The 21816-nt window shown below is 43.9% G+C and overlaps 1 protein-coding gene, 4 non-coding genes and 1 pseudogene across 5 annotated transcripts; 3 read left to right on the forward strand and 3 right to left on the reverse strand.

The window, feature by feature from the left end:
- Positions 1 to 13273: 13273 nt before the first annotated feature.
- On the reverse strand, positions 13274 to 13344 carry trnag-gcc (transfer RNA glycine (anticodon GCC)). The gene has a single exon. It is a non-coding gene; the product is annotated as a tRNA-Gly (tRNA).
- A 158-nt stretch (positions 13345 to 13502) lies between these two features.
- LOC117468226 (U5 spliceosomal RNA) lies at positions 13503 to 13619 on the forward strand. Its single transcript, XR_004554450.1, has one exon. It is a non-coding gene; the product is annotated as a U5 spliceosomal RNA (small nuclear RNA).
- A 150-nt stretch (positions 13620 to 13769) lies between these two features.
- On the forward strand, positions 13770 to 13957 carry LOC117468229 (U2 spliceosomal RNA). The gene has a single exon (XR_004554452.1). It is a non-coding gene; the product is annotated as a U2 spliceosomal RNA (small nuclear RNA).
- A 327-nt stretch (positions 13958 to 14284) lies between these two features.
- Positions 14285 to 14448, reverse strand: LOC117468223 (U1 spliceosomal RNA). The gene has a single exon (XR_004554448.1). It is a non-coding gene; the product is annotated as a U1 spliceosomal RNA (small nuclear RNA).
- Positions 14449 to 14826: 378 nt separating this feature from the next.
- Positions 14827 to 14915, forward strand: LOC117468227 (U6 spliceosomal RNA; annotated as a pseudogene).
- Positions 14916 to 16160: 1245 nt separating this feature from the next.
- Positions 16161 to 18439, reverse strand: LOC117467489 (uncharacterized). Its single transcript, XM_034111122.1, has 6 exons — positions 18320 to 18439; positions 17586 to 18147; positions 17296 to 17502; positions 16883 to 17193; positions 16496 to 16755; positions 16161 to 16413 (listed from the first exon to the last, which is right to left on the reverse strand). The coding sequence occupies exons 1-6, from the start codon at positions 18437 to 18439 to the stop codon at positions 16161 to 16163; spliced, it is 1713 nt and encodes a 570-aa protein (XP_033967013.1).
- Between the last annotated feature and the right edge of the window lie 3377 nt (positions 18440 to 21816).

Consider the following 21816-nt stretch of genomic DNA (forward strand, 5'->3'; position numbering starts at 1 on the left):
CAATAAACTCAGGTGTTTGATATAAAGCGGACTCCAGCCTCCATTCCTTCCATCAACATTGCTGAAAAGAAAATCTCTCTCACAGATTGGCGTCACGAACAGGCACCTTCAGATCTTTCAGACATTGGTGAGTACATTTCTATTTTGAGATTGACTCGCCAGCGTTTGAGATCAACGGTGTATTAAAATTACCTGAGAGAACTGAGCTGCTGCATTTTTTTTTGGGTTTCTCTACTCATTTACATCTGGAGGCTAATCTATAACCTCAGGAATCGGTGTCAAGGGGATATTGTCCTGGCCGATTTCCCCGTGTTTGTTGCTGGGACAGGTGTCTACGAGCAAACGCGGCTTATGTGAAAACTATGAGAATATTTGGGGCTAATGATAACCTAGGAATATCGAATTTCATCGATCTCCTCTGTGTGTGCTTCTTGGAATTAACTCACCAGGCAATTGCACACAACAAATATTCAGAGAAACTTTTGAGAGATGCACCAGCAAAGTGGATTTTCTGAATTAGAAGCAATGTCGCAAGATTTGTATTTAAACAAATCGCCGAATTTAGGAGTTTTCAGAGGATAAATAGCATTTCTGCTGAGGTGCCGATTCTCCGCCCCCTGGGGAGAGCTGCATGCAGAAAAAAGGAGCATACAGCATTATCCGCGATTATTGACGCTTTTGAACTAAAGAAAGTGCCCAATGTGTGGTTTGAGAATGTTGTATGAATTGCTGAATTTGGCTGTGTTTGCAGATACACGAGAATTATGAGGATAGAGGGCTCATAATTAGTGGCCCCTCTGAAAGTCTCCCTAATTCGGATTAAAATAGGCTGGAAGAGTTTTTATCAGGCTGAGTTGTTGAGAGTTTTTATGTTTGTTTGTCTAACTGCAGTGTTTGTTTGTATAATTGTTTCGTGTTTGTTTGTCTACCCGCCGTCTTGTGCATGCGTTGTAACAACTCATAATGAATCAGTCCACAGCCAGGGTAAAATGAACTAAAACTTCAGTTATTTCACCAAAATTAAATGACTTGAGAGAAATAAAACAATAATGTAAAGATGAAAAGCTCAAACAGCTCAATGTTGTATTATTTGTTTCATTTATTCTTAAATCTATGTATTATATGGTAATAATGAATAATAAAAAAAAACGTAATGTATTGAACACATTCCAAAACAAAGAAGATAAGACAGAACCAGACTCAGACATGAGGACTGGCTTATCTATAGCCAGTTGAGAAGCACTTGAGGTGCTTGGCTCTGTGAGGCCTGATGTACTTATAGGGTTCTGTTTTCTTCAAGGTTGTGTCTTCCTAGTCGAATGTACTTAATGTAAGTCGCTTTGGATAAAAGCGTCAGCTAAATGCAATGTAGTCAGACAGTAATTGAAACTTTTGCGCTGTTGCTGCAAAATGAAAACCTTGTTGATTGTCTGTTTCCAACTGGCCACTGGAATCAGATAATTGATATACGTTGAAGTTCAATTACAGTTTAAATATAGTTTAACATTCTTTATTAAACTGTTTCAAATTATTTCTAGTACAATTGGTCTATACAGACATTATTACAATCCTAATAGTTGTCAAATACTGAGCTTATGAACAATAGAGTAAAGGTCGCTGGTTAAGCCAGGATCAATATACTTGTTGAGGTTTTATTGTGCACATAATAAATGTGTTTAGATGAATTGAGCCATTTTTTAAAGGAGTATAATGTTGCAATTTTTAAGATAAGTAATTGCAGTTCAAAGGTAGATGTTTTTCTTTTCTCCTTCTCTCGTTCACGAGCACACAAAATAAATCATAAACATTTCCAAATCCGAACAGACAGAGAAGTAAACTAAACTATTTTGCTCTTCATTTTTAAATGGGATTTTCCGCTACATAACAGAAGACTTAATACAGGACTTAAAGAACGTTTTAAAGACAAGTCATGGAGAGGTTTGCATTTTGGACGGAATCTCCCCTTTCCTCTGCTCCTAAAATCCTGCACCCGAGGTCAATCACAGGCGTGACCTTTGGAGGGGCAGAGAATCTGAGCAAGACCACAGAGCGACCATTGGGGGTTTTATGGCCTAAAGGCACAAAGAGGAACATCTGGCTACCCCCAACCAAACAAACAAACACACACACACACACACACACACACACACACACACACACACACACACACACACACGTGTAAGTGATTTACAGTTACTAAATCAGCCTACTATCACCTAAAGAATATATCTAGGATTGAAAGACAAATGTCACAGCAGGATTTGAAAAAAAAAAAAAAAAAAAAACTTGTCCATGCTTTTATCTTCAGTAGACTGGACACTGCAATGGTGTCTTCACAGGTCTCACAAAAAAATATATATTAGAAAGCTGCAGCAGATTCAGAACGCTGCTGCTCGAGTCCTCACTAACACTAAGAAAGTGGATCACATCACTCCAGTTCTGAAGTCTTTACACTGGCTTCCTGTGTGTCAAAGAATAGATTTCAAAATACTGCTGCTGGTTTATAAAGCACTGAATGGTTTAGGCCCAAAATACATTTCTGACCTCCTGCTAAATGATGAACCATCCAGACCTCTCAGGTCTTCAGGGACTGGTCAGCTTTCTGTCCCCAGAGTCAGAACTAAACATGGAGAAGCAGCGTTCAGTTATTATGCTTTTAATTGAACTAGTCATATCTTAGACCGCACTGTAACTTTTATCCATGTACTTTTCCTTTTAATGTTAAATTGAACTTCATATTTTAGACCGCACTGTAACTTTTATCCATGTATTTGTCCTTTTAATGCTTATTTTATTAGCTTTTCTTTTAATGCTTAATGTCTTTCATTTTTTTGTAAGGCACTTTCAATTGCCTTGCGTTGAAAGGTGCTATATACATCTGATGGAGATGGATAGAGGCATTTATTTTAATTGTAGCAGTCAGATTGTGGTTCTGGCAGCATTGTTGAGCATTTTTCATAGATGTGTTTTCATGCCTCTGTGTAAGGCTTAGTCTTTCTATCTGTATAGCCACTGGTGTAACTAAGTTCATAAAGTCAACAGGTACTATACTTGAGCACTATTTTGAGATACTTGTACTTTATTTGAGTATTTAAATGTTTTGCCACTTTATTCTTCTACTTCTACAGTTCAGAGGTACATGGTGTATTTCTACTCCGCCTACATGTATTTCATACCTTTTAGTTACTTTACGGATCTGGATGAATGATGTGAAATCTAATCAAGTGTTAAATCAGACTTTAGTTCCACCTGGAGTAAATCCACCAGCTACCCTGCAGTCTACAAAGTACTTCAGACTAGCTGCACCTTCACCAGCTTTGAGAACACTTTGATGATAAATCATTATAAAACACATCATATATATTATTCTGAAATGGACCAATCTGCACAACGACTGTCGCTATTTCCACTATATTTTGATGAGAATACTTTTCTACTTTCACTTGAGTAACATTTTTAATGCAGTACTCTTGCTGTAACATAGTATGCATACACTCTGGTACTTCTACTCAAGAACAAGCGGCTGCAGATTGTCACGTAGTGATCGTCTTCTTAAATAGGACATCTTTGATAATAGATTCTGGCCTATCAGAATCGAGGTGGCGGCGTGGTGTTGTTGCAGGAAGTCCCGACGGAGAATAATTTTGCGGTAACACATCTCGATATACATTGATACAACATTACGTGTTGATAGAACTCATCACATAATGAAATAGGACCCCACGGTTTGATGATTGATAGGTGTGTGGGCTGTCTTCCGTTTTCACACACAGGACAGTGGGGGATCCACGAATGTAAAGTAATTCACACAGCCTTTTTCCCTCTGTGAGGAGCAGCAGGTTCAGCTTCATTTAAATATGTCGTGTAGTAATAGATGGACTTATTTTTTCATCTCAAGAGAATGTGTATTTTATGTTAGTATTTCAACAAAATCCCCTCAGACAGCGCCGCTGCGGGGTTGGGTTTTCAGCATGTCAATTTTGTCACACAAATGTGCCTTTTTATTTCATACAGTTCCATTTGGATTGAGACAGGGAAATAATCCAAACCTCATGCGTGGCGTTTCACCGTCAAGGGGGCGATATAGCCATCTGTATGTCAAATATGTCTTATATGTCTTAAATGACATGATGAATTGGAAATGGGGGACCCTGATGTAAACAAGACGAAAGTCTTTCTCTGGTCTGCATCCCCTTGACAATTGTATTTTTTGAGCTGTACTGTACCCAATATACAAGCTGTTAATAAACTCTTCAATCAATCAATCAATATGTAATTACATTTCAAATACTGACTTGAGCCACACCACTGTATGGGTTAGCCCTACCATAGATTACCCAACAAAAAAAAAATACTCAGGAGCTGATAAGTCAATTAATTGCTTATCATGACAGGCACACAATAAAACAGTGGAAACAAACATGTGTTTGACTTTCATTAGTGAATGAAACTGTGTGCCCTTTTATAGTCTGAGTCCAATATTGTGCATTTATATATATATATTATATACATATCCTACATATATGCTAAGGTCCCGCTACTGACACGATAGCAGTCATTTAGTACCCAGAGTTGGCAACCTTGCCCATGCCCCAAATAATATTTGTATTGCAGATCTACATGAATCACACAAACGACCTAGTTTGGATTCAAAAGGTGACAAGTTTGCATACCTGCTTGTCATCCATTTCATTACAGAGCTGGGAAAATGGTGTATTGATTAGATTCTGATCCGTGCAAGTCCTATTTTAACTGACTTTAGTTTCTAATATTAATGATAATTTGATTTCATCCCATAAATAATTATTTAAATTAACTCAACATTTCACATGATGGATTAGTGTTCCACATTTCCCCACTAATTTCTTTTATGATTGAGCCACTGGTAAAGAGAGACATTGATGATCCTGTGTTCCGTTTGTTGTCTATGGCTTCGGACGGCTTCACTAAAAGTCACCCAGCTCTGCCCTACTACAGACAGGCTGTGTGCAGTCACAGAGATGCTATGGCTGCGCTACATGACATTAATGGTCTGGTCCGAGAATGGACACCATTCCCTGCTCACAGAGAGAATGACATTCCTCAAACTGAACTTTACAGCCGTTGAGACTGTCTCACATGGGTCTGCTCCCCCCCCACCGAGCCATGAACTGAAAGCTTGACGTCTGCTCTGAACACTTGGAAGCCTCCCTGTCACACCAGCTCCAAACCCTTGGGTCAGTCAGATGAGTCAAACGGCTTCACTTGGGCACAGGGGTCAGAAATATGACTCTCGTTACCACAGAGTGGGTTTGTTTGTTTTTTTAAGGCTATCCATACTGCTATGCAGAGGATGCCTGCAGGTTGGCAAGCTGTGAAAAGCCCCTACCATTTTTAGTATAGGCCTGATGTCAGGGGCCTGTTACTGTCTACTACATATATTCACATTATATAGACCATGAGGCTGCACGGAGCTTAGGCTAAAAATACAACCATTCTGTTCTGCTCTAAAGATTCAATTTATAGATTCTATATCAAAATAGTTTGTTCTTATTGTTTCCAATGATAACGTCACCTTAAGTGGAGGAATGCAAACCTGTTTTCAAATGTAAGGTTTTGAATTTATTTGACATTTCTCAGTATAGACACCCTCAGACGCCCACTATCATTCATGCTCCTTCAGTGGTGACTCAGATGTTTAGGGGGTTGAAGCTGTTCCTCCCAAATCAGAGATGCTTTGTTTTTTTTTTTTTTTGTTTTTTTTTCAACAAAGGTGTGCATTTCCTGCATAATATATGGTTCTCACAATTGTTTTTGTTAGTTGCGCACAGCTGATACTGAGTTTTCTCGACTGATGGATTATGACCTCTACCATGCTTACATGGACTTCTATGTTTTATTTCATATCTAACTGAAGTAAGAGACAATAGAGAGAGCTGTGGACGAGAGAATAGAAAGAGAGAATAGAGAGAGAGAATAGAGAGAGATGTGGAAGAAAGAATAGAGAGATGAGGATAAGAGAGAGAATAGAAAGAGAGAATAGAGAGAGAGAATAGAGAGAGATGTGGAGGAGAGAATAGAGAGATGAGGATAAGAGAGGGATAGGAAAGAGAGAAGAGTTATTTGCAAGTTGCGTGCTGATACTGAGTTTTCTCGATTAATAGCTTATAGACGATACCATGTTTAAATAGACTCCTACATTGTTATTACATTATGTGACATATGTAAGAAAAGGGAGGGGAGAGTCAATTATATTTGAGTAATTGATCTCATATTGAAACATTCATTTCTCAAACCTATGTTTATGGAAGAGGAAATGTACTTCTGATAAACTAATCTTTTATCAAACGGTAAATGGTGAATTAATATAATATTTAGAATAATTGAGAACGGGTTATATCCACAGGGACTAGCTCACATTTAACTTAAAATAACATTTCTCTGCTTTGGACTGATGAGTATATGATTCTTGCATGTTAAATGACTAACACAAACCTTACATGTATGCATGTGCATGTGTCAGGAAGGCTCCCAAATAATTCTGAGGGGCCTATCCTATTTTTGTAATTGAATGATAATGTGCTAATCCATTACTTTGAGTTGTCTGCACCCAGGAAAACATCTCTATGAAGTGTTAACCCAATCACTAGGACAGCTCTGAAGGTCAAGGGTCAGAGAGAGAGGGTCACACCCTCTGGCTGCAGAGAGCACCCCCAGCCACGGGCAAGGAGGCACGAGGTCGTTCGAGATGAGAGGATTCTAATCTTCAACTTTCTGATGGGATGGGATGCTTCTTCATCTTACTGCTCGGGGGGGGGGGCCAAACAGACAACTCTGCAGGACGAGCGATGGCTTCAGAGGCTCCATGGTTCTTGGAAGGGCAGATTTCTTCCTAACCTCTCCCATCACGGGGGGTGGCATCTGGATGTGGCACTTGGAATAGGCTCTGCTCTCAAGCAGATAGCAGAAGGAATGCAGGCAGATGAGCCTCTGGTTCACTGGGAGATCATAAAGTGCTCACTGAATGAGCCACAAAAAGCAGAGCAATTGGGGGGTTTGAAATATGGTGCTCTGGGGAAGAAGAGTTTTGAGCCAATCAGCACCTCAGTGCTAATCTACAGTATCAGGATGCCTTCACACACCAGACATTCTGTGTCATAAAGAGAGGAGGAGAACGAGTCAGGAGGACATGTTCTTCGAGCTCTTGTACAAAGATAACATTTGAATTGAATGACCATATGATTACAGATGTACAATTAATGATTGTTTTTATATTTCCGATGAACAGATATGTGTTACATAGTGGTGACAAATATATTTTGTCAGATCAGATTACACTTTCACACTAAACAAATATATTTTGTCAGATCAGATTACACTTTCACACTAAACAAATAAATTAATTGTCAAATCAGATTACACTTTCACACTAAACAAAATAAATTAATTGATATTTTCAGATTGATAATGTATTGAACAATAAGATATTTCTAATATTATAACAGACAATGTTACTATCCTTAATCATTACCAGGTAAAATGTACAACGAGGAAACCAGATTACCAGGTTCCCAATCCAGGTGCTACTGCATGCTACATTTAGATAGAAAAACAAATGTTCTATCCACTCCACTTAAATACTCAGCAGGTGATGTAGATTTTTCAAAAAGGCCTTAAATCACTCCTTTTTAACGAACTAAAACTAATTCTGCAGCAAGTTTAATGTTAGACTACGCACATGAACACAATATTAGCAACTGTTTGCTGTGCCAAAATATGCCAGAATCTATGCATTCTCCCATGTTTAGCCCAATTCCTTTCACGAAAGCTGGTTTAGTTAGCTGGACATAGCATCCAGAATTAGCGAGGAGGCTGAGGATTGGTACAACTTTTCCCCACAGACTCTGAGCAATCTTAACAGTACGAGGGCCTAGTCTCTCTCATTGTTGATACAGTAAATACAATTACCTGCCTGACGGTTTCAAACGAATAGATATTTTGACTTTTCTTTCCTCAGGTTGTTGAAATAAAATGCCTAACTTTTCCTTTTCAGATTTTTGAACAAATGTATTTGAATAAAATGTATGTAGTAAAGTGCCTTACTCTTGAATAAGTGTATTGAAGTAAACGAAAAGTAATGCTAAAGATTGAGGACACTGTAGCTTTACAGATTACAGATTGATCAATTCATCACTGTGAATTTATACCTTAACTGTGAATTTTTAACTGAATCCCTATTGATTCTGATTTTATACCTCAATTGGATTTCTTATAATCCTACATTCTAATTGTGTTTTAATAAGTAATTGCCTTGAAGTAAATCTTTAAAGATGTAAGCTGAATTTGAATTTGTGTTTGATGAATGAGATTAACTGAGGGATAAATGATAAAAGATCTTGTTTTTGAAACATATATTTTACTATTATATTTTTGTATTGCATATGTGTTATTATTGTGCTTTTTGACAAAAGAAATCAAACACTGAAGAAAGATGATTTTTCTATTATGGTTGTCTGTATCAACCATTGTGATTGGCTGTTCCAATCTTATTCTGTTTTTGATGTAATTAATGTAATGAGGAATCCACCCAACTCTGAGGACGTTTTATTTGATTCAAGTAGTGACTGAAAATATTCTTAGACTAATGTTAATTGGTTATCAATGAATTGATAAAATCTGGATCTATTTTGTTTAAGTGTTTGTACCAAAAAGCATTTTGTGTTTCACATAGGTCTGCCATAACTTAGAGCAGGGGTTTAAAGGTTTAAAGGGTTAAAGGTTCCGCTTTCCTGTTGGGGGACTGTGACTAACTGCCAGAGGACTTTAACAGACTGTCTTTGTCTCTGAATCCAGGTTCTTGTGATTATCGATCAGAAGACGCGCGAAATAGAGGCTCCTCCTTGATTATCTGTGTAGATTTGCGCTGTGTTTCTGTGTAATCTTCAGTGTTGGCTGGGGAATCACATGATGAAGTCGTGTGAGAACCGTGCCAATGCTCCCGGCCGTGGCTCTCAATAAACTCGGGTGTTTGATATAAAGCGGACTCCAGCCTCCATTCCTTCCATCAACATTGCTGAAAAGAAAATCTCTCTCACACCGAGCATCTGAGTTTGATCAGGGGCAGCTACTTCAATAATGATCCTATTTTTTCCATAGTCTGTTTTTCCTACTGATTTGATTCCTGTCCTTTCTATGGGTGATCCCATTTCAATGTTTATTTTCTCTGATCCTGGAAACCTATTTGAGACCAGAGGTGATTCTTGAATTAACTGAGGTGAGGCCCCGATTAATTTATTCCGGTAAATTACTCTGACCTCACTAATTGACCTGACCGAAGTTACTGAGTCTATGTAAGTTTACTGCTTGGCTCAGATCCACCAAACGTCAGCAAGATCTCACCTCTATTAACTCCCCGAAGAACCAGGTTCAATTAACTGCTGTTTCAATTCAGACAACTCTTTTTAATCTGTTTAAGCGATCCCGAAGGATTTTGGTATCAGTAAATGGGGTGTGTTCCTACCTAAACATGTGTGTGGCAGGGTGCAATCTTACCTTTGAAGCAGGAGAGGAGAGCACAGATGTTCTTTAAGTTGTCCCAGTCCAAAAGGTGAGATCAGTTTATTTGAAGAAAAAGTAGGTCCAAACCAATACAGAGTCTTTACCTTTTAACACATTATAATCATACAAAACATATCACAATGGGGTTATATATTTTTTATCTAAAACCTTAATTCATATTCATTCAAAAGCCCAAATCATCTATTCCGGTCGTTATAGCAACTTCCAGCATAACATCATGTATTCCGGATCGTTCAATTACTTTCCAGCATAAAATCTTACCGAGAGCCGTCTAACCCAGCTCTGAAAGACAGAGCCTACCGGGAGAGAGTATACCAGGGGTTTCCCCCCCTCTCCCCGACGAAATCCAAAAAAGCCAGTCTTTTTATGCTCAAAAAACCGGATAGAAAACCCACAAACACCTCCTCTATACCCAACCAACATATTCTATTGGCTCTGGCATAAGACACACCTTCCCAAGTTTGTGTAAAACAAAACATGACTAGACATATTCTATGACTATGACATAACCACCTTTTTGAGGCCTCAAATGTGTTTCTGCTTAAGTCTGGAGCCCCCCTCCCTGCTGTGAGAGGAGAGGAAAGAACCTGCCTACTCTCTTATCAGAGAGCAGGGCATAAATCATTGTTAGGCTAAACAAACTAAACAAACCACTTTGTTTTGTTTATGCTGTAAATATAGAAAAACCTAAAATATGAAGCATTTTCATTGTGGGTTATACAAGAATATAATTGATTATATTTAATTATAACTAACTTTCGTTTTAAGTATTCAACATACTATGAAGCTGTCAACACCCTCTTTTGAAAACGCAAAGTTATCAAACAGCAACAACTAAAATTGTAAGCATACATACATATTCAAAAACCATCAAGAAGCATTCTCATTATGGGTTATACAAGAATATGATTGATCATATATGATTTATAATTAACTGTCGTTTTAAGTATTTACTTCATACTATGAAGTTCTCAACACAGGTGAACTTACCGCTTCCATGAACACCGCCCTGGCCCCAATCCAAGCCTCACTTCAAAAGATCACAGACACCGTGGCTACACATACTGCCACCATCACCGGAATGGAAACGGCTCTCAGCGCTCATTCAGATGGAATCACTACTCTGGAGCGAGAGGTGGCCGTATTGAAATCCAAGTTGGAGACCACTAATCAGGTGAATGACAGATTGCAGCTGGCGGTGGAAGACCTGGTTTCACGTTCCAAACGACAGAATCTCCGTGTGATTGGCATTCCAGAAGGAATGGAGGGGGATGATGCTCGTCTCTTCATGACTACACTGTTCAAGAAGATGGTCGGAGACCCTCAGCTGGATACCTTGGAGCTAGACCGTGCACATCGCAGTCTGGCTCCGAAACCGCCGCAAGGTTCCCGGCCCCTTATTGTCCACTTCCATAAATATGCCCAGAAGGAACGTGTGCTGCTGTGGGCTAGGAAATCCCGGGATGTCTCGTACCAAGGTCATCCCATCAGGATCTTTGAAGATTTCAGCGCCACACTCGCCAAGAAGCGGGCCGCCTTTAACAAAGTGAAGTCGCAGCTCTACAAGGAGGGAATACGCTTCGTCTTACTCTACCCAGCCCGCCTGCGTGTTACTATTAACGGACAGACTCGCATTGTTGATTGGAAGAGGCAGAGCGTTTCTACCAGGTTCATAGCAGTAAGTGAATGATCAGGACTCTGTCCACATACCCCCTCTGAATCTTGTTTTTCACTTAAGTTATTTTTATTTCTATAACCGAGCTGAAGCTACACGGACATGAACGTTAAATTAGACATTGCTTGCAGCTCCCTGCTAGGCCAATAGAGGTCACTGCTGTCTCGTGTATGGGGGTGTGGACTGGGGAATGACTGCAAATCAGATGGGGTTGTATATGTGATAATTATACATTTTGAAGGGAAGCCAACTACACCGTAGTTAACCGGAGGTGTGCAGAACATTTCCTGCGTGCTCATCTACGTTACAGGATGAGTTTAGGACAAGGTTGTAGGGATTTGTTAGAGATTCAGACATCTGATCTCGTTGGGTTGTGTTTTTTGTGTGTGTTTTTTTCTTTCTCTTTCTTTCTCTTTTTTCTCAATACGGGAGGAACTTTTTTCTTTGGTGTCCATCTTTATAACACATTTGAAGTTGTTACCTTGCTCTGTGTTGTAGCCTACTGGCTAATTCATAATTTCATCATATTATTCCAAAGGCTGATATTGTGGCTCATGCTCTATGGCTGATATAAGACAGAGAGCTATGCAAGGATCAATCAGGTTTACAAGCTGGAATGTCAGAGGACTTGGTGGGCCTACTAAAAGAGCCAGAGTATTTTCACATCTTAAGGATATGACGACGGACATTGCTTTTCTGCAGGAGACCCACCTGCGTGTCTGTGACCACACCAGACTGCGGAAACCCTGGGTCGGTCAAGTGTTCCACTCCAGCTTCAATAGCCGTTCCAGAGGTACAGCAATTTTACTACACAAACGACTGCAGTTCTCTTTAGAAAAGTGTATTTCTGATACAAATGGGCGTTACATTATAGTCGTGGGTGTATTGCTCCAAATTCCTGTTATTATGGTTTGCGTCTATGCCCCTAATTGGAGTTGTCCTAATTTTATGACATCCTTATTCTCATTAATCCCATGCCTGGATTCACACCACCTTATTTTGGGGGGAGATCATAATTTGGTTGTTAATCCTGCCCTTGATTTATCCAAGCCAAAAAACCTAACCCCATCTAGTACGGCTGGAGCTCTTATGTCACTTGTGGACCAAATCGGTTGTGTGGATACGTGGAGATTCAGCCACCCAACAGCAAAAGAGTTTTCATTCTACTCCCATGTTCATCAAACATATTCTCGCATTGATTATTTTTTTTTAGACAAAATACTCCTTCCTTCAGTGAAATTATGTGAATATTCAGCAATAGTCATATCAGACCATGCCCCCCTTTTATTAGACTTGGAATTGCTTCCTAAAAGTGGACAGCGCTCAAATTGGAGATTGAATACTGGGTTATTATCTTCTAATAAATTCTGCGAATTTATTTCTGAGAAAATTAGGCTCTTTATCCTAAATAACAAATCTGACTCTACTTCTCCTTCCCTCCTGTGGGAAACCTGTAAAGCGGTAATTCGCAGTGAGATTATCTCTTACAGTGCCAGGGAACATAAGCAGCAAATACAGAGACAACTTGAGCTGATGGAAGCAATTCGACAAATTGACAGACAGAACCCCTCTTCTCCTAGTCCTGCTCTTCAGACGGAGAGACTCAAGCTCCAAACTGAATTTGATCTTATTTCCACAAACAAAGCAGAGTTTGTTTTAAGGCGCACAAAGAGTACCTATTATGAATATGGGGACAAGGCCAGCCGACTGCTAGCGTTACAACTAAAGCGTCAATCTGCCCACATTCACAAGACATCTTAACTACCACTACGCTGGCGAGGTCAACAGCACGGTCAACAAGGTGGATTGTTCAACAGATATTCTATATGCTCCAAGTCATTTAAGAAGGGATACAGTCCACCGGTCATCCCTTACAGTGATTTGATGTCGAGCATCTCACTGAGTTCTCAAATCAATGGGAGTCGGCACGGAGAACATCCCTCTTTACTTGTCCACTCCAAAGACCTGTGTGTTTGCTTTAGCAGAGTCCAAGTGGTGTAGCCATTATACTTTATTTTCAGACAACAAATAACTGTCTATTGCATTGGCCGGGAATCGGACCCGGGTCTCCCACGTGGCAGATGAGAATTCTACCACTGAACCACCAATGCTGAATTATAAAGCCACCATAGGGCAGTTGAGGCGAAAAGTTCAGCCAACAAAGACTGTTTTTCAAGCAACCACGCTTCTATAGCCAAGTGAGGGCCACCGCGAGGGCTTGGACTGGGACAACTATGGTGGTGTCTGTTCTCGAGGACGGCCTCCACAATTACTCTGGTTTCTCTTCAAAGCGTAAAAGTCTTTCGCCTTTTACTAAAGACTTCCGTGGAGAGGAACACCTACGAGTTCAACCTATTTTTGGTAGGCTTGGCCATTTGGCTGAGCATTCTGAGTTTGTGAAAGACAAGAGCAGTCATTAGCACCTGGGCGATCCAAGCTACCCCCAGCGCCTCTGTTACGCCAGGTCAAAAGAGCCGCACCAAGACCTGCGGCGACTGCGCAAAGAGTCCGTCTCCCGCAGCAAACGTGTAGGGTCATCGCTTCTCGGCCTTTTGGCTAAGATCAAGTGTAGTATCTGTTCTTATCAGTTTAATATCTGATACGTCCCCTATACGGGGACTATATATTAAATGGATTTTTAGCACTGGGAGCTGAAAGAGGGGCTTGCCCGGTGCACTCCACGCATCAACCCGGTATTGCAGCGCTGGGAATGGTGCACCCATCTCCCGCCTTGTGGAAAAACAAACAAAGACGCATCTCGAAACCAAAACAGATGGTTTCAATTGAGGGCAGAAACTGCAGCACATCAGCAGCGGATCTTTTTTGGACTCAATGCCAAAGACGTTAAAGGTGACAAATTGAACTTCCTTGGCTCTGGTGCGTGGCACGCAGAGTGAGGCTCACCGCAAGGGACAGAGATATTTCGAGCCCAAAGGAAGGACATGCTCTGGAGAGGACATTGGCACCAGAAAGTCTCTCCTGGAGCCAAGAAGCCACCACACATGCAAGCTGTAGCCAGGTTGTCTTTGACCTTTTCTTCAACACTATAATCAGGGGAGAGCGCGAACGCAGTCCCCCACTACCACAAATTATGCAGTCGAGATTCCCACATTTGGGGAATTCGCAGCGGTCAGCATAGCCGGGGTGCAATGGCCGAGCCTCGCCCTGGGTGAACCACCTTGGTGATCATGGTTTCTCCCCTGCCAGGTAAGTATGAGTTGGACGGGTCAGAGGCAGGGCTGTCTTGCAACGACACAGGACACGGCGTGGCGGTTCCTGCCTCTGAGCCGGCCAAAGCAGCCCATCAACCACATTTAACCCTAAGCCTTAAAGACAGATAAGGCTTGAAATAGACATAGGTTCCAATCGGGGGCACAGAGTGCAGCACAGCAGCAGGGGTCTTTTTTGGACTCAATGACAAAGAAGCCAAAGGCGAGAGCCACGAACCATGCTAGCGCAGCTTCTGTCTGCAGTTTTCGGCCCATTTAAACCCAGTGTTTTGCTCCCTTTGAGCTCTATGTGTTCTGCTACCATAATACAAAGTTGACCTTGCTCAGAGACCTGGGAATACCCCCCAGATGCAAGGCAATATTGTGTTACTTCGATAGCACATATAATAAAATTGGTACGATACAGAGAAGATTAGCATGGCCCCTTCATTGAGGATACTGCCCATTGTTCTCTGTGAAAGCAGGGGAGCAAGAAGAGGAAAGTGGGCCCTGCTCCGCGGAGCGGAAGGTCGGCGGTTCGATCCCCAGCTGTGGCAGAGATGAGGAAGAACTCCCCTCTCAGCCAGCACTGCCTGACACACATGACTCTAAAACAGGGGGTTTTGGTCAATGATGATGATAAACTACAAAGAGTACGGTTTATTATCTGTAAAGTGCTGTAATGAAATAATAAAGAAATAAATAAAGTTTCCACACAAAGTTCATTTCAGAGTTTTATTTTAAAATAAATAAAGAAAGTGGGCCCTGCTCCGCGGAGCGGAAGGTCCGCGGTTCGATCCCCAGCTGTGGCAGAGATGAGGAAGAGCTCCCCTCTCAGCCAGCACTGCCTGACACACATGACTCTAAAACAGGGGGTTTTGGTCAATGATGATGATAAACTACAAAGAGTACGGTTTAGTATCTGTAAAGTGCTGTAATGAAATAATAAAGAAATAAATAAAGTTTCCACACAAAGTTCATTTCAGAGTTTTATTTTAAAATAAATAAAGATAAAAGATCATCATTCCCCCCCCTCTGGGTCCCTTTTTAGTCTTTTCCTCTCCTCCCGCCATTCCTCCACAGTTTTCCCGCCAGCAGCTGCACAGTAAGACACACCTGCAATGCGAGTGTGGCCAGTGTCAATCCTCTTGGGCAGGCCACACTTGCTGCAGGTGTACTGACCCCTCTGCTGGCGGGGTTTGCTCCAGGGCGACGGCCCACCCCTTGCAGCATCAGCCTCCGCCGCCTTCCTCTTCCTGTATGCCGTTGTCCTGGGCACACGGAGAGGAGGAGGCTGAGCAGCAGGGGCAGCCGGGAGCAGTGTCAGATGAGGAGGAGGAGGAGGAGGAGGGGCAACAGCCATGTGAGGGCCAGCCGGGAGCAGTAACCGTAGACGAGTAGGAGGAGGAGGAGGAGGGGCAGCAGCCATGCGAGGGCCAGCCGGGAGCAGTGTCAGATGAGGAGGAGGAGGTCCCGGCACCTCCGGGATGTTGTAATTGAAGGGCTGTCCTTGTCCCACCTGTACGAAGGACAGCCCTTTCGCCAGCGGGAGAGGCTGGACAGCCATAGCTACAGCAGGGACGACGCCAGTGTAGCACAGAGACCCCCCTGTCATTCTGGCGCCGAGAGAACCTGTAAGACAAACCCAGGCAGATGTTTTTACGGAAAGAGAAACCCCAGTACGGATTACAAAACCACCAACAAGCTGCAGGTCAGACTCACCACTGGGACAGGGTCCTTTGGTTGAGCTCAAAGAGCTGTATTTCAGTCTGAGCCATCAGCCTCGGGCTGGCCAGCACTGCCTCTCTAATGGCCACGTAGTCCGTTAGGATGAGGAACCACCGAGTCCTCATGATCCCTCCGGACCGCGTGGCCGCGGGGTGGAGACGGCAGAGCTGGCTGCAAATGGCCTCCACCAGGCGGCTGGTGCTGGGCCATGTTGCAGGGCCCGAGTTCAGCCCGAGAAGACAGCTGAGTCACGGAGAGGACAGTGAGGGTTAATAGGCAGCAAATATTTAGTACAGGAAACACGAATATTTGAAGCCAGTCTTACCGTTGGAGACTCTCCTTTCCAGGACAGGAGGTGTTCTTCCCCTTCGCTGCCTTGAACCGCCCCTTCGGCTGCCTCTCCCGGTGTCTGGGAGGGTAGACGACTCGTCGCCTGTCCGGCTCGGGCAGGCGTTGCCAGAGGGCCATGAGGTCGTCCACCCTCTTGTCAGAAAACCCCTGAAGGCTCCTGGCTTCCAGCAGGGCCTTGGCCAGCTTCAGGACATGCTGGTATCCTGGCTGGCCATCAGGACCCTGCATCTCCTCCTGAGGAGAAAAGGAAGGAGGGAGGAGGAGAGAAGGAGGGAGGAGGAGAGAAGTGCTGCTGTGGAGTCTTGAATACATATAATTATTGTTATCATTATCAGTAGTAGCAATGTGTTGGTGAACTGACCTCAGAGTCTGAGGAGGACTGCTGAGCAGGAGCCTCAGGGGCCTCGGGAGGGTCCGGTTGGTGAGGGGCGGCCGGGCCGGATGGCTCAGACCTGGGTGCGTCAGCTGGATCACCCGACCGGGCTGCTGCGCTGGTGGAGGGGATATCTGGCTGGAAGACGGTCGGGTCCTCCACGTCTTCCTCGATACCCTCGTCCACCTCCTCCAGCGACTGGATGGCAGCAGCCTCGTCCGGAATGTCGGGGTCCAAGCTGACGTCCTCAAGCACTTTGCCCGTCTGCCTGTACAGGAACTCCACCCCGATGAGCTCCCCTGTCACGCGGCAAAAAGACAGGAAGCAAAGGATTTGCAAAATGCTCCTTTTCCTCTCAGTTATGATGTCTGAACAAAGTGAACAGGTTTCACATCACCCACCTGTGTACTCGGCAGGCTTGGTGAAGTCCTTAACCAGCTGACAGCCAAGCACCCTTTGGCTCTTCTGGTTAAGGACGTGCTTGAGGTGACCACTGTAGGAGCGCAGAGGCTCCACCTCGCCCGAAGCTGCCGCTGCGCGGTCCTCATTCCACCTCACCAGTCCATCGACCAGGAACGCCTGGAAGTGCTTGGCACTCGCCTGCGTCCCTGAGGAAGCAGGTATCGGATCAGAAATTAATTGACATTTGCGTGAAATGTGAATTCATGATAGACTTTATCACAAGCTGTACCTGGGATGAACCGGTTGAGGTGGAGGTGGAAGGACTCCAAAGACGTGGAGCCCCTCCCGCAGCGATAGACCGGCAGGATGACTCCGCCCTTTGTCTGCCTGCCGGTCTGCGTGTACAGCTGCACGCCAGGTGGGTCCTGGATGCAGCTGAGGTGGGGCCTCTGCGTACTCCAGATGTCCTGGATGCGGAGAGGGTCGAGCAACGGGATGTCCAGGGTGTCGCGTCCTGCCGTACCGCCGAAGGTTTGGAGGAGGTCCTGGATAAGGAGTGCCGTCTCTTCCGCTCCACGCGTCCGACGACGGCAGTGGAGCCTCCACTCCTCCCTGGTGATCCTCCGGATCACCTCGGCGTCGGTCAGGCCGACCATCCCGTGCTTCCCCTCCAGCTGGGACTGCTTGGCTTCAATGAGACGGCGGGCATCTCCAGAGTCCACCTCGAAGATGCAAAGCGACAGCTGCCTCATGAAGGCGGGGTACAGCTCGTGGCTCTCGGTGGTGACACCTGATGCGAAACGTCGCATCAGGTGCCAGATGTCCAGTCTCACCACGAGCTGTCCCCACTCCTGTGAAAAGGAAACAAAAGTCTGTCTGATTATTGGAGTACCATTTCTCTTTTTACGATGTTGTAATTATCTTGACCAACACCTAGCGTGGCTTTGGTCGATAGTCGTTTTGTGTAAGATAAATAATATTGCTATAATTCTACTATGATTATCAATACTAGTATTGCCAGACCTGAAACAAGGCAGCTGTCTTCGACACGCCGACTCTTTTGCAGCAGTCCCGATCTACGTAGATCAGCTGGGGGGGTGGTACCCCGGCGAGTCGGTACCGCCTCATCAGTCCGGCCGCCATACTGGACAGGCCCTCGGCGCCCTCGGAGCAGGTGAGGACGCTGATGAGGACCTGCCCGTACTCGTTACCAACATTGGTAACCCAGGCGGCCGTGTCGGAAGCGGTACCGGCGAGCTTCTTCGTCACCTGGACAGAGAGAGAGAGAGAGAGAGAGAGAGAGAGAGATTTCAAATGTGACCGCATAAACACACGGCAACTGTAAGAAAAACATGAGATTGTGCCAAACTATACTGACCTTCTTGGTGGAATCCATCTTCAGGATGGATCCGAAGGTGGACGTGATCCTGGCCTTGTACTCATCCAGCCGCGTCAGTATATCGTATCCGTATCGTATTATTTTATAGGAGCGAACGGTAGCAGCTGGATGCCTGAAATTCTTCACGAGTGTACTACATATAGCGGGGAACATTTGCTGTGAATATCAATTGCGTCACTCAAATGCTTGATTTTATATAAATATTATTCCAATGAAAAGCTAATTTGTCCAAAAGTGCTACTAATTCATATATTTTGATAACAACGTCTGATCGGTTCGGGCTCAATGGCTATTCCCCACCGCTAATTATTCCGCATCCAATGGTACCCTCCTTGAGTCTCTAGGACTTCAGGGGGCGGAGCTAGGGCAGTCAGACGCCAATGTCAGTAATGCATGATGGCATTTGATTGAAAAAAAGTTCTGGGTGGGCTAGGGTGCCCATATTTCCCTATTTAGAGGCCCCCTGTGAAAAAATCTCTTCTATCTCTTTAGCCCTTTTCAAAGTACTTTAAACACTCACGGAGCAATGCGGCTTCTCAAAAGGCCTTAACGGAAGGTTTTGTTACATTTTAAGCCGTAACCTTTGACATTTATTCGCACCAGAAGCATCCATCTGCATCTTCTCTGCGATACGGTTAAAATGACATCAAGCTCAAAGCCGTCGGACCTTCTCATGTATAGTTACTCATGTGTAGTCCAGTGTATAGATAGATAACTGTTTTCTCTTTTATGATCCAACAGGAGGAGGTGGAGGAGGAGGAGGAGGAGGAGGAGGAGGAGGAGGAGGAGGAGGGGGAGGAGAAGGAGGAGGAGGAGGAGGAGGGGGAGGAGAAGGAGGAGGAGGAGGAGGGGGAAGAGAAAGAGGAGGAGAAGGGAGATGAGAGTGGGACCAGGAGGAGAAGTCCAAGGATGACCAGGAGCCGGGCTGGAAAGGTAGTCAAAATGTCACAATTAAAAAAAATATAGTAAAATATAGCATTAAAGATGTTGATTTTCTTTGAGATTAAAAACTGTTAAAATAACACAATATGACTATGTATGAATCCCAACATGACAAGTTCATTACAAATTGCTTTATGTTTTGTGTGCCAACAGAGGAAGTGCAGGGTGGTGTTGTCCCCGCTGAAGATCAGCCCAAGAAAATGGCCACGGAAGGACTCCAGGGTCCGGCGCAGTCGTCCTGCCCGGAGGAGAATATAATTCAATGTTCTCCAATGTACACACTGTGCTGTTTTTTGTATAAATAAATGTTTTACATTCTTCCAAGTAGTATTCTGGACATTTCTTTATTAGTTCTGCTAAGTCATGTTGTATGTTTTAGGTGTCTAGCTCTGATACACAGTGGAGTTTAATATTACATATTATGTATAAGTAATTTAATATAATCACACAAATTATGTGTTTTATATTTAATAATGCCTAAATGAATAAACCTATAATAATAACTACTGCTAACATACCCTAGGGACCAGATGGTACACTGGTTGGACATTTACTACCGGCCGCGGTCTGCCTAGTGCCAGGGTAGTTGTGTCCATATAACCGACCGCAATGCATAGCGGGAAGTCGGTTATATAGACATCAACAAAATAAGTGTTTAACTAGTTTATGCGGGGAAAAGAGTGCTCAAAATCGGATTAAACAGGCCATTTCAAACACACCTCACGACTCCCATCAAAAGTGATTGAAATGTACAGGAATCTGTCCATTTCAATCACATTTGACGACCCGTCCAGGGTGACTTTCTTACCCACGAATTAGTGTCTGAAAGCCGGGTAAGATTACTTTAAACACAGGGTGCACATGGCTGTATTACCCAGCAATTAGTGTGTGAAAGCTGGGTAAATTTGCTGTGAATTTAAGGGAGATATGGGCATTTCAAACAGGGAGATGTACAGGCCTTTATTACCCCGGATTTAGTGTCTGAAAGCCGGGTAAGATTACTTTAAATGCAGGGTGCACATGGCTGTATTACCCAGCAATCAGTGTGTGATAGCTGGGTAAGATTGCTGTGAATTTAAGGGAGATATGGCCCTTTCAAACACACCTCACGACTCCCATCAAAAGTGATTGAAATGTACAGGACTCTGTCCATTTCAATCACATTTGACGACGCATGCAGGGTGACTTTCTTACCCACGAATTAGTGTCTGAAAGCTGGATAAGATTACTTTAAATGCAGTGTGCACATGGCTGTATTACCCAGCAATTAGTGTGTGAAAGATGGGTAAGATTGCTGTGAATTTAAGGGAGATATGGCCCTTTCAAACACACCTCACGACTCCCATCAAAAGTGATTGAAATGTACAGGACTCTGTCCATTTCAATCACATTTGACGACGCATGCAGGGTGACTTTCTTACCCACGAATTAGTGTCTGAAAGCTGGGTAAGATTACTTTAAATGCAGTGTGCACATGGCTGTATTACCCAGCAATTAGTGTGTGAAAGATGGGTAAGATTGCTGTGAATTTAAGGGAGATATGGCCCTTTCAAACACACCTCACGACTCCCATCAAAAGTGATTGAAATGTACAGGACTCTGTCCATTTCAATCACATTTGACGACCTGTGTAGAGTGGCTTTCTTACCCATTAGGTACACCGACAAAGGCACCTCTTCGGGGCCGCTCCAAGACCCCCAAAACACGGACTGAGGAGCTCCAGGATCCCTCCCATGTACCTCCAGAACCTCGAGCACCTTGGGTCCCCGGGCCCCCGAACTTAAGCACTCCCCCACGGACTAAACCAAGATGATCACACCCTCAAGAATCTCGTGCCCCTGGGAATCTTAAAGGGGGGGTGTATTTTGCGGTGCTTTGCCGTCCGCCCATCGGCACCCATAGTCGGCCTTCTTCACAGCAGCAGCACCCAACCTCCATGGAGGATTTTTCTCGTGCCCCTGGCAACACTTAAAGGGGGTCTACTTTGCGGTGCTTTACCGTCCGCCCATCGGCACCCATAGTCGGCCTTCTTCACAGCAGCAGCACCCAACCTCCATGGAGGATTTTTCTCGTGCCCCTGGCAACACTTAAAGGGGGTCTACTTTGCGGTGCTTTACCGTCCGCCCATCGGCACCCATAGTCGGCCTTCTTCACAGCAGCAGCACCCAACCTCCATGGA

The sequence above is a fragment of the Pseudochaenichthys georgianus genome, chromosome 22 (assembly GCF_902827115.2).
Source record: "Pseudochaenichthys georgianus chromosome 22, fPseGeo1.2, whole genome shotgun sequence".
Lineage (NCBI taxonomy): Eukaryota > Metazoa > Chordata > Actinopteri > Perciformes > Channichthyidae > Pseudochaenichthys > Pseudochaenichthys georgianus.

What these genes read in the sequence shown, in the direction of transcription:
- LOC117467489 (XM_034111122.1), bottom strand. Translation starts at nt 18,439, where the DNA reads ATGGCGGCCGGACTGATGAGGCGGTACCGACTCGCCGGGGTACCACCC. An exon ending in CCTCAACCGGTTCATCCCAG is followed by an intron (nt 17,503 to 17,585) that starts GTACAGCTTGTG and finishes CTGCTTCCTCAG; the next exon opens with GGACGCAGGCGAGTGCCAAG. An exon ending in GGAAAGGAGAGTCTCCAACG is followed by an intron (nt 16,414 to 16,495) that starts GTAAGACTGGCT and finishes TCCGTGACTCAG; the next exon opens with CTGTCTTCTCGGGCTGAACT.